Here is a 17,956-nt window from a genome sequence, read left to right on the forward strand (position 1 = left end):
TAACCACCATACCATAAAACACAATCCAGACTTTATATGAACATATATCCCTTAAAAAAACTTCCTCAGCTTTCTACTGTGCACGTGCACAAACACTGTCTCAATTCATTACTAGGTGCTGCTGAGGTGCTCCTAGTACCGCAAATGAGCTTTGACAATACAGATGAACATTCCCAATGTATAGTTCAACAAAGAAAATACTGCAGTCCAATTCATGAGGAAAATGCAGGCCACACTGAATGCACAGAAGCAGACTGAAGAGGTTTCTAATGTTTCAAGGTTATGCCTTTGAAAGAGAGATAGCCAGAAAGTCTTGTGATGAAAGTAAAAACTCCTTCAGAATAGATTCTGCCAGGACTTTTAACAGAATTTTGTTGTACCAAGCCACCCTATCCTAGCTCTACAAACCACCCAGAAACACTCTGCATTATGATCTCATTGCATTGCTGGTCTGATAACTCTTTTAACTCTAAAGCAAAGCAAATCTTAGACTTACTGATAAGCAAGTACAGCTAAGAAAATTCATCTGTCAGCCATTGGCAGATCATAGCCCACGGCAGGTGCAAATCCTTCATCAAAACAGGTGGTCCAAGATGCAGGACCAAACCTATCAATCACAGCATAGGAAACTGCCCTTCTCCCAAGAACCCCTTAGGACCTCAACATCACCCCGCCTGTGGCCAAGAATATTAGGCAATTAGTTGTTTCCCTCAAAAGCAGGTCACTTCTTTGTCCCCTTGAAAACCTCTTTGCTCCTCTTCAAAAGACTCCTCAATAGAAGGCTTCCACTATGTGATACGTTATGCGGACTCACTGAAGGAAGATTCTGCTTCTGAACTCTTGATACCTGTGCCAAACAAGAGAACCCTCTCCCATACCTTCATGAGCAGCTCTTCCTAAATCAGCTCTTTACAGCAAACACAAATGTTTCCTGAAGAGTTTGTCAGGAGCCATACCACTCCATTACAGCATCTCCACAACACATACAGGCATCCAGCACCAATTCCACTGCTGGTGATCTGTGGCGCAGGGAATAGCTTTGTAACTAGTGCTTAATGTTACCATAGAAGGCTGTTCCAGTACTGTAGTAACGCAGTCTCACAGCTATCAGATTCCACATGCCTAAGCAACTAGAATTAGCACTCTCAGCAGTCAGCTGAAGCACTGCTTCAACAACAACTTCCTGCAGGATGGATGTCTGTACCAACTTAGCAAAACTGGCTATTTGGTTCACTGGATGGCTTCTAGCCTCTCCTGATCTCCCATGAATCCAGAATAAACAGTTCAAAAGGCTTTTGGATAGAGACAAGCGATGTTCTCCATTTCCCCAAAAGTCCTAAGGAACCTCTGGAATAGGGACATGAACTGTTTCTTTGATCCTAATTTTGCAGACTGTGCACCTAGGAGATCCACTTTTACTCTTTCACATTTCACTGTCAGATGAAAACCACTGCAAAATCCAGCATGAATTCTGCACCAAAAATCAACCAACTACTGTTGACACAGTAGAGCTCACTGAGGTAAGGTTAAGAAAATACTTCAGAAGCAATCGTGAGTGGAAAAGTACCCAAAGACAGTGACAATGTCCTGTTAAATAAAAAAAAGCTCTTGGAAAGTACAATAATTAGTTTTTTTCAAGGATCTGCCCTACATTGCCATGTACATGGAGATGGCTATCAATGTTGAGGGAGACCAAAGGACTTCTTTCTCTCCTGTTCAATAAATTGTATAGTTCCAAACAAGAACAAAAACAAGAATAAACTACTTTTGAGAAGAAAATCATCATCATAAAAATGAGAAACAGAAATTTGTCCTTTTTGATCAGTTACAAAAGGAAGACAATAAGAACTTCTGTGTTTCATCGTAAAGACTAGATTACAAGGCCTTCATAAAGTTTCAATAGTAGGTTCAAATACAGCTCTCAAGGCTGCAGGGATGGGATCTTCCCCAAGTACAAAAGCACAAATCTTAATTCATCTGAACTGAGAAATACAACCAATGCAATTCAGTTTTCCTTTTATTGTAAGGTAGAGGGCACCACAAGCAGTGCTCATCAACTATACTGGTATTGTACAGCTGTCTACAATTCTTCTCCACCATTTCTCCCCTATATGGAGATGCACTCTTAAAATCTGAAATCTGTCTTAATCATGGATGATGAGCCACTTGAAAATACTCATTAGATTATAAAGGAAATTTTGAAGAGAAGGTAGAAGAATGAACAAGTCAGGAAAACTAAACATGTCGGCATTTTTAAGACAGTCCTAATGACAACAATTCTCCTGCTTTGAGTCTTCTTTGGGAAAAAATCTTCTAGATGATAGCACTGAAAAGAAATCCTGGCACTGGCCATGACGTGAAGCACTACTTGCACTGAACACCTTAAGCATAAAGTATATCATGAATCCAAAAACATGCAGAAAAGTCAACTTCCAAAGTAGTGTTGTTTTCTTCCTCTTGACTCCATAGTACGCACTGATTAAATTGCAACTAGAAAGAAACAGGTGCTTGTCTAAATTATGACTACTAGAAAAATATATCTCAGCACTCTAAAGAAACAAGAGTGTGATTTTCACAGGGAAAGATGGAAGCAGAGGAAGCAGTAAGATAGGTATCCTGTTTGCCTGACAAGACTGTCACAAGCCTTCCATTTGAATTGCGCTGCTGAAAAAAAACCCACAACTAATGACAATGAGTCAAAACACACCGGAGAGAAAATAAAATATGATACCTACTGATTTTTCTTCTCTTGATCCATGTTCTGTCACTCTGCGTGGCAGAAAGTCTAAAATATACTTAATCTACAGTACTACAGGAATTTGCAACACAATGAAGATGATAAAGTGGCGAGGAAAGCTGGGTCATAGAAAAACTAATAACCAATTTTACTTTTTATACTAATGACAAGCTTCAATAATTACGGATTCCACAACACTTGTAATCTCGCTGGCTGCAATAACTGCCTACATACTCTCTATTATTTTCCACAAGAATAATAAAGAAGTGTCTCAGACAATACAACATCTGCATCTGCAGGCAAAGTTTCTTATGAAACAACCACTGAAGCCCTAGAAAGCTACAACAAGCATAACAGGCAGGCTTTGATTTTATTCATAATAAATTAAACTGTTAAAAATAAGAGACTGGCATTATAAAGATTGGTTTTGCTGGAAAAGGATTGGTTTAAAAAAAGGACAGTGAGAGCTGGCATTGGGTGCAGGCAACAGATCATATTCAATCAATTTCTTTACCTGTTTCCACTGGGGTATAGGAGCTAGACGGCCCTGCTCTCGTCTGCTGGATGGTTGATTGTGAACGCGTTCTTGATAAGGCAGGACAGGTTGCTGCATGCAGGTTGCAGGGCAAGTGGGTTGGGAGCAAGGGGGAATGATACAACAGCAACAAAAATTTGAAGAAAGCCAAAGAAATGGGAGATACAATCAGACAGACAAACATTTAAGAAAAAAAAAAAAGAGGGTAGGGGAGAATTCATTTAGCAAGTCATATATGAAAAGGGAGAAGACATTTAAAAAAAAAAAAAAAAAAAAAAAAAAAAAAAAAAGGAGGGGGAAATGCACATTTTTTGGACCTGCCCTTTGTCCCTTTGTTTTCATTTTTTCTTCAATTCAGCCTGGTTATTCAAGACAGCATGCAGTGGCTAAGGAAACATTTTACTGGTAAACAATAGGATAAATGTCACCATTTTGAGATTATGCTGTGCTACTAACAGTGGTATGCAATGTAGCATATGTATACATAAATTCAACTTAAAGTAGTTAGATAAGATCCCATTCACAATCTGGCCACAGCAGCTCAGAGTTTGACACAAGCTATTAAGATGAAGTAACCATTAGAGCAAGAACTCAGGCATTTAAGCCATACTGAGCCTTATACTGCTGACACTGCACTGCTAGCAGTGTCTTGAAGTGACTCAACATAACTTCAGATATGACTATCTTGCAGTTGCAGTAGTTTAGATACTGTACTGAATAACCAGCAGTCGTCAGAAAGCCTCATTTGAATTGATATAAATATTCTGATTGTGAAGAACCTCCCAGGTATTTACCTGCTATGCTTATGTACAGGTAGAAAACTTAATCACAGTTCACAAGCATAAACACACAACCTGATAATGAAAATCTTCAAATTAGAAACTAAATTAGAATTCTTAAAGGTTAGAAATGGGATTTTCCAGGACAGCTTTTCCATGAGCAATAGCAGTTATAAAAAAAAACCTAATTACTTGTAAGATATTTTTGAAAGAGATTATAAAACATCATACTGGCAGTAACAAGAAAGTGGACTTTCATTAGGAAGTTCACTATCTCATACTCCTAAATTTAATTTTTTTCTCTACTGAGTAACCTTCACTCCTCCCTAGGGGAGCCTTTGCAGTAGAAGGGCACCACTAGCATCCATTCTTGAGGAATGCATGTTATTACTCACGATTTTCTATCATGATTTCAAAATACCAGGATTTATTGACCATCTCCTACCTGTCTTCGTAATGTTGAGGACTGTACCGGTGCATTCTCCTCAAACTTGGCCAGAAGCTGGGTTGCCATGGACTTGACTTTGTTCTGATTCCCAATGGCAGCATCAATTCTCCTCTCTGTCAGGGCACTCACCAATGTAGGTCTTTCTTCTCTGTAGCTTCGAGGAATGTCCTCCTATCAGTCAGTGAGATCAACATTTAACAAGTACATCCCAATCACCTTTTCCACTCTTCCTCTTTGCTGTACTAGGTTTCTAGGCTGTAGAAAACAAATCTGCCACTCTGCATTTAAAAGCTCGCATTTTAATTTTCTTTGGTATGCCATCAAAAGCTCTGATAAACTTTTCTCATTTTTCCAACCTTACTTGATACATTTACCTACCAAAGACACCAAACACCCTCGTAAATGCACTGACATAAAACAAATGGATATCATCACAACTTCATTGACAATTCCAAGCATTCAATTTTAGCTCATTTATACCTGTTTGGCTATAAGCACTTGATCTGAAGGACTACCTTGTGAAGCATACTGGATATGTATGCATTTTGCACTAACTGAGACTACAGATCAAATATGAATGAAACTTCCGATTCCTGAATGGCTTTACTAAACGAAGTTTTATTCTTGGTGCACTCATCAAATCAAAGTAAACTGCAGTAAAAATAGAAAATGAAGGAAATGCACATTTCATTTCTAGTGTATTCTCATAAACATCAATAAAGTATTTTCCCTACAAATAGAACAGAGAATAACCTTTGAAGAAGAATTTTAATTTAGAAATTCTCAAGTAAGGCCTACCTGGTTATAGAAAACAAAAGGATTTAAATGAGAATGAAGAATGTACCGTATATATTTTTCTTCTTTACACCTTTCTCATTGTAATACTTACATCCTCAGATTGGCTGGTTTTCCTCCTCTTTCCTGCACCATCCAATTCCTTTTCTTTTTTGTCCTGAAAATAGAGGAAGGAAAACAAGGATAAAGACTCTTGTATATTTCTAGCCTGAGGAAAATGTCATCAGCGCGCTTAAGCTTTGCAACACAACTAATTAATTCTCTAAGGTCATTCTCCATCTGTTTAAGGAAAGGGTTTGTTGTTGCTGCTTCTGATTGTTTGCTTTTGTTTGTTTGTTTTTCCCTTTATCCTCCTTAGGGATTTCTAGCATTCATAGTGGAAAGTCTACCTGATTGAAGTATATCCCCAAATTCCTCCAAAAAGCCAAGATTTTAAGACTGAAGTATATCACAAACTGAGAATGCACATTACCAATGTAATTCTGCAATTATAAAAGTCATGTATTGTCAAGAGCTGATGAACATCTGGTTTTTGGAAAATACATGGCAGACAGACAGACATATTCATTTCTGTCATGGTTACCTTTGGAGTGCGTTTCCGAGATATGCTTTGTCCCAGTTTACTGAGAAAAGAGATTGGAGATTTGGTACTGGCAATCAGGGCGGCCTTTTCTTCTGCATTCAGATCCACACTATCTGTAAGGAGGAACAGGTCGGAGAAGGAATGCCAAGAAATTATTTCTGAAGTGCTGTTATTAAATACATAACATAATGCTTTCTTCATTTTGCCAAAATCAATTCTCCCTCTAGGTTTTGTAACGACCCAGAATATTGTGTTTGTTCAGTTTCATATTTGAAGAGCATCATCGTCATCAGTATTAACAGAATGAGTTCAGAGTTTTGGAAATAATTCCTAATCGATAACACACTATATTTTTTAAAGGCTATTAAACACATCTTTTTTTCACCAGAATTATATACTTGAATATCTTAGGAAATTATAAGATCATCAATAACAAAAAAAAAAAAACAAAAAAAAAACAAACAAAAAAAAAAACACAACCAACAAAACAAACAAACAAAAAAATTACAGCATTATTAAGACTTAGAGATGGACAATTTTTGCTTCTGTTAGGCAATTACATTCTTCAGTTATAATCTGTCTTTCGTTCCTGCCTCTCATTGGTCTAGAGTTGCTCTCACCATTCATGGATGGTAAATAAAAGCTATAAACCTTGGCCAGAATTAGGAATTACCTACTAAAAAATTACTAACAAGGCATCTCACATTAATGAAGAGTGATGAACCCCTAATAACAGCAAGAAAGCAGAGAAGTTGCCTAGTAGCGCTGAAGTGATCTTAAACTTACGAGGACATTAGTTTGAATTAGTTTAATTCTTTGTTTTGCTCCTGATATTGCTAACATGGTTAGCAGCAATAACGATACCAACAATAAGAAGGTAACTTTTTGTTACATACAGTTAGCGAGTAACAAGTTATACGCTCACGTGGAAAAAGCATGAAAATAAGACATACTCATTCTGCAGCTGTCTTTAAAGATCATAGACCTGCACCAAATTCCTTACCACTAGAAGGGATGGTGTCTTTGAACATCTCATAGAACTGCGTGAGGTACATCACCATGGAGAGTTTATCTGGTTCCCCGACAGATGCCATTTCCTTTCCAGTCATAATGGGAGATATTCCAAACTCTTTTTCAGCAATGTCAAAGGCCAGCTGGTTATTCTTCTCCACATTGTGTTCATCCAAAGAATCAAAGTCTCTGCAACAGGCAGGAAGAGGGTGTGCAATGAATCAAGTGGAAACCAGTCTTCTGAAAGGATTCAGGTGTTTTTTTTTAAATCTCTCAAATTTACTTGCCAACAAATTATTTTGTATTGTAGGGTTGATGAACTTTTCTCAAACTTTCTTTTTTTATTTGTTACTCTTTTAATAAAGAGTATTTTTTTTTCCCTTTTAAGGATCTACTGGTACCTCTGCCAGCCAGTGCTCTCCCATTCTAGAATGGGGTAGCTATTTTACCCACTACAGAGTTTACAGGCAAAACCTCTCTGTTCAGACAGTGAGTCACTACTTCTATAAGGGGCAGCCTCAACTTTAAAAAGAGTTACTGTCAAAAAGGAGATTATGAAGGCCTGTGTAGAGACTTGTTCACTAGAAATTTTACTGAGCCCATCAACTGTTCCTGACTAATTCCACAGAGAGAAGAGTTTTTCTGACAATAAAGCATTCTAGTCTGTACCAATTTGAACTTTCATTTTGTCAAATCATCCATAAAGGAAAATGACAACATGTTTACCTTCATATTCATTAAGCTATTACAACCTTCCACTCCACTGGTGAATCACTTGTACATTAGCTTCCATCAGGCTTAATTGAATTCATTTCAATCCATTTCTTTATTAGTCACAAATGCATTGCCTCAGTCTCAGTAGTACTAGTTTGAAATAAAACTACTGTTCTGCTCTCCCCAAATCTTCAAAAGAGCAAATTACTTACATTAAGTCTGGGCGGTATCTGTGGATAATGGCACACAAAGCTAAGCCACTTTTCCATGACATCGTGAGATCTGTCACATTTACACCAGCATACCCATCTGTCTGCCTCTGGCACCAACTGAGCAATTTACTAGAGCGAGCTACAGACTCTGTAAGAAATCATGCTGTTAAGTAGAAATACACAAAATCTCTTCTCTGAATTGTAACTACATCATTAAAAATAGAAATCAACAAATAAAACTTTTCATGCAAAGGATAAGCTCCTTCTACAATGGGCAGCATGGGACACAACTAAACAGTAGTATTTTTTTTTTTAAAGACTATTACATCTAATTTAGATGCAAGAAAGGATTTGTCATTCACTAAAAAGTATCTACCAAAGTTATAACTTGACATACAATTCACCCTAAATGAGCCCAAATAATTATAAAGAAAATCACAAAGGCTTGTTTTAAACACAACCTAAAGACTATAGAGCAGTACAATATTCTCTGAAGCCCAGATACAGCGTTTCTAATGGAAGAACTGCAAAAGTACTTCTGCAACTCTTTATTTTCTATTGAAAGTTTTCCATTAGAAGTACTGACCTATTTTGACCTTGCCTTACTGCAAGACCTGACAAGATTACTGCCCAAACGGATATGGTTGCAGGCCAAAGAACATATCCAAAGACTACGTAGATTTTGAGCAGCGAAAGGAAGCTCAGTAGCAAAGCACTATTGAGGGAGTCCCCAAACACCATCTGGATAGAATAATGCAAGTAAAGTGATGTTTCACTTAATTAAGCTAGGAGATGAGCTTTTCTTAACTAAAGAAAAGTATGACCATGAAAGACTGTAATAGACATACCTTCTGTTATTTTTATTAGAATTTTGGGTTTACGATTAGAGTGAATTCTATAGTATAGAATAGTATAGTATATACTATATACTATACTATTATAGTATAGTATATACTATAATATAGTATATATACTATAGTAAGGATATTCTTATAGGATAAAAGAAATGAAGAAAATGCTTGTATAAGGAAATATGCTCTAAAATTTTAACAGGATTATAAAGGAGGGAAATTAGGCAAATAAAAGTATATTTGCACGTTAATTGAAACTTGAATGACTAGAAAAAAAATAAATCAGATTTTTGACAAAATAATTGCTTTATCTAAACCAAAAGAAGCTGGCTAAACAATACAGCACAGCCCTGTTACTCTACGTGCACTGCACTGAAGCGGCGTCTGAATATCAAAAGGAATGGAGCAGTAACCAGGCCTACCATTCCGAGTCAGCTTTGGTGTCCTGGAGTTCACAAAATTCTCTATTTCCAGGTGTATGTCTTTCAAATCTCCTGTATTATACAAGTGGCGTACCTAAGATGATACAGAAAATTACAAGTTACCAACACACTGCGTACCCAATGGATACAGAAAAGAGCAGGATGAGCAGCAGCTATCCCAAGGCAAAAGTATTTTTATGTAACAGAAATCTCTAGCCCAGGAAGTCCCAAACAAGGAACAACTTGTCAGTACTGAACAGTCTAGCTGACTGATGCTGCTCAGTGGGTACAAGATTGCAATCAGAAACTGGCACTAGAAAACGCAGGCAAAATCAAAAATACAACTGAATTAAAAGCACACTTTTAAGACTTCAGAACTCTGAACAAAATAGGAATTTAATAAAGAGGTCAACTCTGCATTTCACTGCTTCCAAGTTCTACCACCACAGTCAGGTCATTATCCCTAAAATACTAGCACAGTTTCACATAAGAAAAGACAGTGCAGAACATAAACATTCAGAAGCATCACTTCTGTCCAGTTACCTGCTGTGGTCGCAAGAAGTTGACGTTGATATTGGGATACCGAGTGGCTGGATCAATGCTATAATGGCTGAAGTTTTTACTCACATTCTCAGGGGTGGTCTGAGGCAGTAGTCTATAAATGCTTTCCCTTGGAAAAAGAAGAATAATCTTTTTATTTTGTGTTTGTTGAGTTTTTTTTAAATAGAAAAGATGCAACACTATTAATATTGCTAAATCAATTCTGAAGAGAAAAAACTTCAATAGCTAAAAATTCTTATATGTATATTTAAATTTGCAATATAATACAACTCCAAAAATCAGAAGGAAAGAATAATACACTGACCACAACTAAAGAGGTTCCCCAGCACAGGAAAACATTGACACTCTGAAAATGACTCAGAAAGAAGTCCTACCAAGGGGACTGGAGTACTCAGCCTGTGGGGAGAGGCTAAGGAAAGTGGATTTGGCCAGCGTGAAGGAAAGAAGGCTGAGGAGGGATCTTATTGCTCTCTGCAAATGTCTAATAATGTCTGGCAACAACTGAAACGTGATTAATTTCACCATTTCTCAAAATTAAAAAAGCAAAATATTAAATATTTAGCATGGAGTTTAAAAATTTATGCTACAGCTCCTAATATAAGTTGCAGTTGTTTAAAGTAGGTTTTTACACATTGCTTAAACTCCATTTTTTAAACACTCAAGGTCTGATTCTAAGCAATGACCTTATGTCACCTGAACAAGTCTCACCAAAAGATGATAAAAACATCAAGAACATGATACTCAAAGAAAGAAAAAAAGACAAGACATTCTTTGGCTCACATGAAACAAAGTGAATAATTATCTGAAATAAAAAACAGGTCGTAGCTTCTTTGAGAGAAAATTGTAAAAGATATTTACAAGATAAGAAGGGAGAGAAATTTTTTTTATTTCTCTTTTAAAAGCACCTTCATCTGGTTTACTATTGCAATTCTTGTGACAGTAAGTTAGGCTCACTTTCTCTATGTTACCAGTAACACCAAGAAGAGACTCTCCACCTCGTCAGTTTTGTACCACTAGGACCAAGAACAGCTGCAACATTTATTTTTCTTCTATTAATATACTTCAGTTTATCAGCTGCTATGGATATTTTTCTTTAATTCAGTTATAGCTACAAGCACCCTCTAAAAACAGCGGGAATCTGTATCTCATATTTTATCTATGTATTTATACTGGAAGGAACTAGAATAAATGACAAGATGTTGGAGGATTAGATTACAACTCAAAATGTAAGCATTTTTTTCTATTACCTCTCTGCAAGAACTTCCAAAGGACTTGCTCCGAGTGACCAACTTCGTACCATCCAAGCAGAGTCCATTGCAGCTAAAAATCCTCTTGCTATTCCAGTTCCCATTGGCCAAAATGGCTAATGTTATAGTTTACAAAAAGGAGACGAGAAAGAAAAAGCACCAGTTAGGGAAAGCTTTAAATTAGTATCAAGAATATAGTCAGGGAATAATCTGCTGTGAAATTTTAGCTCAGTAATTAGCTTAAAGCTCTACTCCCACTGGGCTAGAGGAAGCCAGATGCATCATGAATTGTCCATGAGAACTCCAATAGCCAAACTCTCCTCTATTTCCAACAACAGTTCATTGTCTAGAGTGCCTTAAAAGCTACTTTTCAATACTGTACTTTTTAACCAACTATAAAATGCTAATTATTAGCAGGCTTAGAGTAGGTTCCCATACAGAGTGTAATTGCCTCAATAAGAAGCACATGGAACAGATATAATTTCAGAGACATTTCTGCATATATTTTCTTAAGCAAGATTGTTTCCATACTAAACATTCTGTTTTCCCAGGACTCCTACTCTTCATACAAATCTCTTACTTTGTTACACAATCAACAGCAGCACACCTCATAATAACTGTCCTATACGCAGCGCATATTTCAGTGATAGGTGCAATCTTCGATAAGTCTAAAAGACAAACCTCCAAGAGACTGTCCCCAACCAGCGCCACAAGTAACTGGTGGCCGTTCTGCTCTCGCACCAGCGCTGCATTCTCTGATGCATACATGCACGTGAAGTCAAACATTGCCACATCTGGCTGCCCGTAGTGGTTGATGGCGAAGTCCAGTGATGGCAGCTGCTGATTAGTGGAAAAGTCAGCTGCTTCTCTGGCATAGTTTAGCAAAGCTTCCTGGTCCACGTTCTCCCGTGAGAGTAATAATTCCGTATCAGCATAATCCTGACAAAGAGAAACGAGTACAAGTGAGACAGCCAAATCCACAAGGTTGTATATATATAAAAGTGGGCATGAAATTATATACAAATCCACTGATAAAGGTCTGCCCTTTCATTCTTACATTCCTAGCAATGTGTATAAGTTGGACAAAAAAATCTGTAAATACTACTGGCATTTCTGAGTGTGAAAAGGCAAAGAAATTTCTGAGCTTTTCACTTCACACAAAAGGAGCAAGACCTCAATCTTTTTGCATTCACTTACAGACAAACCACTTTTACATTTGCTTCTGTCAGAATTAGACTCTGGTAAACATTCTTTACTCTGTCTTTTCATTATATAAATGAAAAGCCCAAATAAGCCAACAAAAGTTATTTCTGCATACTCTTTCTTAGCATGCTCAAAACCCCCACACTGACAAGTTCAGATGGTGTAACATTCTTGTAACACTTCTGATGGCTGAAAATGCCTCAAAGGGTATTAACCACAAATGTTTGTGTTCTAAAATATACCTGTATAATAACATAATGTGGTGCAAGAAGAGTGTTCTTTCAGTGTATTGAAAGCAAAATCACCCCAAATCTTAAGATATAAAAGTTAATACCCACATGTCGTATTACGCCTTTATCCAGCAAGCTCTGTTTTTTGGCAGTCATGACAAAGTAGTGTGTATCATCCTTATAGTAGACGATGTTCTCTAAGTCAATACCTAGTGACAGAACAAAAGATAATGAAGGAACAAGCAACAAATCAGCTCTATTGAAAGAAAGTAAACTGAAACTATCTGGTTAGAAGATCTTAAGAGAGAATGTCAGGCAGCCTCCTTCCACTCTTTCACTGAGTTTAAAATCTGTATCTTCGACAAAACCAGAAACAGAGCATTTCTTTTGAAAAACATATTTATCATCACACTAAGTTTTGCATTCAGATCTGGAATGCAGGAAACAAAACTCAGGATTCAGGCTTCTCTTGTGAATGGCTCAGATTTCCTGAAAATCCTTAGGGAAAGAAGTTCTGAACAAAAATGACATACATCTGAATGATACACATCTGCTTTGTACGGACGTACAGAACAGCTGTAAAAATGAGGGAAGTTAGATTTCAAAGAGAGACCGAAACGACTGTCTTCCTTGCACACGGCTTTTGTTTACTGACTAAATATTGTGATACCTGAGTTAGAGAAGTTGTAATAATACGGACAAATAGCTTTAACTGGAAATCTGACAATTGCCGACATACCGGTGGCTTCTCGTAGATCCTGGAAGAATTTCTGGTTGAATATGAAAGCCACACCACTGATCTCTTCTACTTTGGCTTCAGCTGTGGTGTTACGATTGATGAAGTTTGCTGTGATAGCAATCGCTAGTTTACCACGGAACTCTTTTCGGCGAAACCCTACAGGAAAGATAAAGGAGCAACACTGAGAAACAGAGCATAGCGTCAGAGAAGGCTCAGCACACCCCAGACCAGTGCCCTCAAAAATACAGGAGGTTGGACCTGATGTATTATGAACTACTCCACCGAAAAAGCAAAAATTGCTTCATCTGAAAAAATGAATGTTCTTGTTTAGGAAAAAGGATCCCCATTCTTTCTTATCTCTTTCCCTAAAACTGCAACTCGCATAACAAATAGTAAGAGAAAATTCTCTACTACACAGTTGTACATTTAATGCTTTCAGCTCCTATTCCCAAAATTGAGTTGCAACACTATGCAACTAAGGAAAAATTGTGGGAAGACTTTTGTGCCAGTGGATAGGAAGAGGAAAAATGCATAGATTTCTACATGGACTTTTTATTTCCTAGTCAAACGTCTTGATTTTGATTGGGATTTTGAATGCCACTTTTGTTCGTATCTATTCTAATTTAAGAATTAGTTGTATTTTAAAGTGAATTATGGACACATCATTACCTTCTAAAGTGTTCCTTCTGCCATCCCCTCCAATGATCACTTCAAATTCATACTCTGATACTGGATGGGTTTTTGGATGGACCAATGCACGCCAACCTATTCCTGTCAATAAAGTCCAGATTAATGACAACGTAAAACAGTGCACATAGTAGAACAGACACATAAAAACACTTTCTGCTATCCACAAACCCTTTCTTACACAATCAGTAAAGATATACCACAAGATAGCTATATTACTGACAGGGCTACTGCTGACTTTCATAACCACTCTATGCATATCAAACAATGCGCTATAGTAAACAGAGAGAGCCCCAGTAAACCCTCCCTGATTATCTTCAAGGAACACTAAAACCTTTATTAGGTATTCAATTAACAGGATGCCAAAAGACAAGCAAGCCACCACTTCCCATAGCGATCAGACAAGAGGTTTCACAAAGATGCAAAAAGCATAACAAAGACCATTTGCTGGTATAAATATCCTCAGTAAACACAAATAAAGGAGTTGTTTTAAAAAGGTATTTCTTAATTGTAATAAACAGGCTTAAATACGTTAGGAGACATTAGGAACTACTGTGTCTTGGATTATTTTTGCTAAGTACTTCAGGTGATTTTACTAGAAAGAAGTAAGCTTATAAAGAAGTCAAGCAAAAGTCCGTTGAAGATAACTGCCATTAATGGAACATGAGAAAAGGAGGAGTCATAACATTAAGGAGCAAGAGTCTATGTATCTGACCATAACTTCCCCTTTCTCTACAACCCATTTCAACACTACTTGCTTTCATTTTCCTGATCCTCCGGAGGGTAAACAAGCCCTTGAAATTCCACATTGACATGGATTTCTATTCCCAAGATCAAGGCAACCTTCAAAAGGATAAGCTGGAGTTGACGGATACCTGAAAAAAAACAGTGACAAAAAAAATAGCAGAAAAAGGAAAGAGCACAAGTACACACACCTCCCTTTGACATTACTAATAAATTGATTTAAAGGCTAGTTGTTGCTTTCTTCTTCCCACTGTGTTCTCAGCACTTCATCCAGGCAGCACTGGTGGGTAATAACACGGCATAAGAAACTCCCATATAGCAGAAACTGCAGCCCTTCTCAAAGAAGGTAAATACTTTTTTAATGTTTCAGTCTCAAAATCAGCAACAAGGGAAACAACTAGAATATGCACTGCTGGAGAGGAAGGGAAGAGAGCACAAGCAGGACTGTCTTTCTGTTACAGATGATAACCAGCCATTTGATCACCTTGTAATACTGAGATGTACCTTAATGCTAACACCATTGGGTTAGGGAGGGAATATTAAGTTACTCATCACCTCTTTCCACTTAAGTCAGTGTAGGTAACAGGTACGAAAGCGACTGTGTGCAAATCTGAGGGAATAATACTAATTTTAAGGAGGAAACCTCATTGTCATATTTCAGATATTGAAATGAAGAAATACTCCACCTAGAAACTACATTTCAACTGTGCTGAGACACAAAAGAAGACAATATAAAGTATTGGAAGAATAAAAATAAAGGGAAAACAGAAGAGAACAAGTTGCAAGACTGAAGTGATAAGGGCCTGTTTCTACCAGTCATTTTTCCTCAAAAAAGAGCAGCTTTCACATTGAACAAGAAGTTAAGTCTTATCTACTATGATTGTGCCAATTTATACTTCCATTTACGCCCTGAGGTGAACACAGACTGATGGGCACTACCGTGCTTGGAAAGTTTTTTTGGGGAAAAAAATAAATTGAAAAATGGCAATTTTTGCCCTCAGAAAGCAGAAGATATAAAAGATAACAGGTACTCTAAAAGATATATATTACATGTTTGATCATGCCATGGCACAATCTATTTCTTTCGTATCATACCATGCTGACACAAGAGGAGTGACAGGTACAGGATGCATTTTCATGAGATGCTCCATGCCTCAGCCACCTCACCCTTTTCAACAAGTGCTGCCATGACAAGCAGCAGCTGTACTTACTGATATGGTCTATGGATCCTGCACAGAATTTGCCATAAAACTTCTTGGCGCCAAGACCCCTCAGGTCATGTATGGTGAATGGCCACAAATGCAGAACGTTATTGCGGGAAAAGGCATCCCTCTTTTCTATGACCACCACCTTGGCTCCCAGGAATGACAGGTCGATGGCTGTACGAAGGCCACAGGGTCCAGCCCCAATTATCAGACACTGCAAAAGAACCAAACACAAAGTAACTGTACGATTCAAAGAGGAAAAGGCTATTTTCAACCCTTCTTTTAAGGGATTAAGATTAAGACCACAGCATAATGCCTTCCAAGCTATATAAGCACCTGGAAAGCAGCAATATTTCTGAAGGTTTCTCTCTCCAGTTCCAACCACGTCTTTTCTGTTTTTAAGAAAAGGTGAAGTAGCCTTTTCTTCTCATCTCCCACAGCCTGAGTTAGCCTTTTCCAGAAAATCTTCAGGAGCGCTGGAAATTCCTCATCAACACTGAGCAGCACAGCAATGGTTCAGGCAGATAAATGCAAAGTTTTTACACACATGATCATTTAGATTAGCAGAGACAGCACTCTGACTTATACCCACGCTGATGTTTCTAGTATTGAAGCAAAGCCACCTCCAAGGTAAGTAAATACAATGTAAAACTGAATTTCGTGTAATTAGACCTTTTTTTTTTTTTATCAAAATACGTTTTCTTCACTTTAACCTTTTTCATATCAAAGGTATGTCATCTTCCTCCATCTTTCTCCACTCTATTCACAAACACTTTTAGAGGCTAATAAATGACTTGAGAAACACTTGCATATCCAGTGCTGGAAGTACTTCTGAAGAAACAAAGGAACACAGCAAGATATTTTATTTCAAGAATAAAAATCCAAGATACTCAACTGCCCACAGAAACTGAAGTCCACAGAGAAAGCTGGCCTGTATGTGTGTATTCACATTAATACAGTGCATAGTCCATTTTGTCATATCAATTTTGCACTGTTTTTCTATGAACCAGACACACTGGATAAAGACTCACCAACGTGGTGATTTATTTCTGCCACGTGAATATTTTCCAGATCCCTGAGTACCCTTACAGCTGGAAAACAAAGCTCTTTAAGAAATTCTTAAGTATGCTAAAACTTCATCAGAACCTACCCTTCTGATTACACAGCCTATCCCAAAACAAAGCTCTTTGTTCTCTGATAGTCCCCATAAGCCAGTTTGTACAGTTCCCCACATTTTAAACTTGCTGTTCACTGGGTTACAGATTCTTCAAATGATGTGAAAATGCAAATACAAAGCCTGAATGATAAATAAAAGAGTACAGTTTGCAACAGTAAAGAGTTAACAACTAACATGCAAATGCTAAACAAGGCTACTGTATAAGATAACAACGCATACAAATCTGAGGGCAGAGATACAAGTCCAGAGAAAAGGGAAGGATAACAGCAGTTTATTTAGTAGCTTTGGGAACTTGAGGGCATAAATACAAAATGCTAGCCCGACCACTGAGGTATTAGCAGTGCAATTAAAAACCAGACTTACATTCTGAACAGGTGTCCAAGTTGTAATTTGTTAAAAAAGCGATAATCAATTAGGAACTACTGCATTCTTCCAATTCAATATTGTTTTCTTTGTGGTTAAGTGTAACTCAAACACCACTTAGTCTTTCATTTTTTTAACCTTGTAAGAGAATGAGCCGAGTGTGTCCTATTTAAATAGGTAATTTATCTAGAGCTTTACATGTTCTGGATCTAAAATACAATACACAGCAAAGCAATTCACAACAAAGGTTGCCACCTTTTTTTACCTCTACAAAAATATTAAGTGGTGTTGCTATAAAACACAGCAAGCTTTCAGCACAATTAAAAACAGAAGAAAAGACTCTGTCCCCTTTTTTACCCTTACTGACTCTTCCAGTTTCAGATCTCTTGTAGAAACCTAAGTTGTGATATTTGCATGGGCGGCGATAAGCATGAAACCTTAATCATAGCCAAGTAACTGTCGTCCCTTCTTCCTTTGCTCCACAGTGACTCCAAGCAACTGCTACAGCTCTGTGCACTGAAGCAATCTCACTCCTCACTATCATTTCTTGCTCAAGATCTAAGTTATATTCAGTTTCCAATAACAACACCACGGTAATGTAACATTAAATGCAAACAAATCCTGAGTTCTCCAGTTCTCAAGTGGAGAATTACCCTTCTGTTCTCTTTTGAGCTGCTCAAGCTAAATAAATAAAGGGGCTAATATAAATTTTC

The 17,956-nt window shown here is 37.4% G+C and overlaps 1 protein-coding gene across 10 annotated transcripts in view; it reads right to left on the reverse strand.

Moving 5' to 3' along the window:
* Window positions 1–17,956, reverse strand: part of MICAL3 (microtubule associated monooxygenase, calponin and LIM domain containing 3) — a 154,633-nt gene that overhangs the window by 83,797 nt on the left and 52,880 nt on the right. For 7 of the 10 annotated variants that reach the window (XM_042838116.1, XM_042838115.1, XM_042838112.1 and 4 more), the window contains 15 exons: window positions 15,710–15,917; window positions 14,513–14,629; window positions 13,737–13,838; window positions 13,068–13,223; window positions 12,437–12,537; window positions 11,577–11,834; window positions 10,896–11,011; window positions 9,631–9,757; window positions 9,088–9,181; window positions 7,815–7,962; window positions 6,881–7,077; window positions 5,878–5,990; window positions 5,389–5,451; window positions 4,497–4,670; window positions 3,252–3,344 (listed from right to left, as the gene is read on the reverse strand). In XM_042838116.1, the coding sequence (XP_042694050.1) occupies window positions 3,252–3,344; window positions 4,497–4,670; window positions 5,389–5,451; window positions 5,878–5,990; window positions 6,881–7,077; window positions 7,815–7,962; window positions 9,088–9,181; window positions 9,631–9,757; window positions 10,896–11,011; window positions 11,577–11,834; window positions 12,437–12,537; window positions 13,068–13,223; window positions 13,737–13,838; window positions 14,513–14,629; window positions 15,710–15,917 (2,067 nt within the window). The remainder of the gene's footprint in view (window positions 1–3,251; window positions 3,345–4,496; window positions 4,671–5,388; window positions 5,452–5,877; window positions 5,991–6,880; window positions 7,078–7,814; window positions 7,963–9,087; window positions 9,182–9,630; window positions 9,758–10,895; window positions 11,012–11,576; window positions 11,835–12,436; window positions 12,538–13,067; window positions 13,224–13,736; window positions 13,839–14,512; window positions 14,630–15,709; window positions 15,918–17,956) is intronic. The other 3 variants (XM_042838117.1, XM_042838114.1, XM_042838111.1) reach the window with 1 other exon arrangement.

Source organism: Centrocercus urophasianus, unplaced genomic scaffold, assembly GCF_019232065.1.
Source record: "Centrocercus urophasianus isolate 14NV4802_14NV808 unplaced genomic scaffold, USGS_Curo_1.0 seq_73, whole genome shotgun sequence".
NCBI lineage: Eukaryota > Metazoa > Chordata > Aves > Galliformes > Phasianidae > Centrocercus > Centrocercus urophasianus.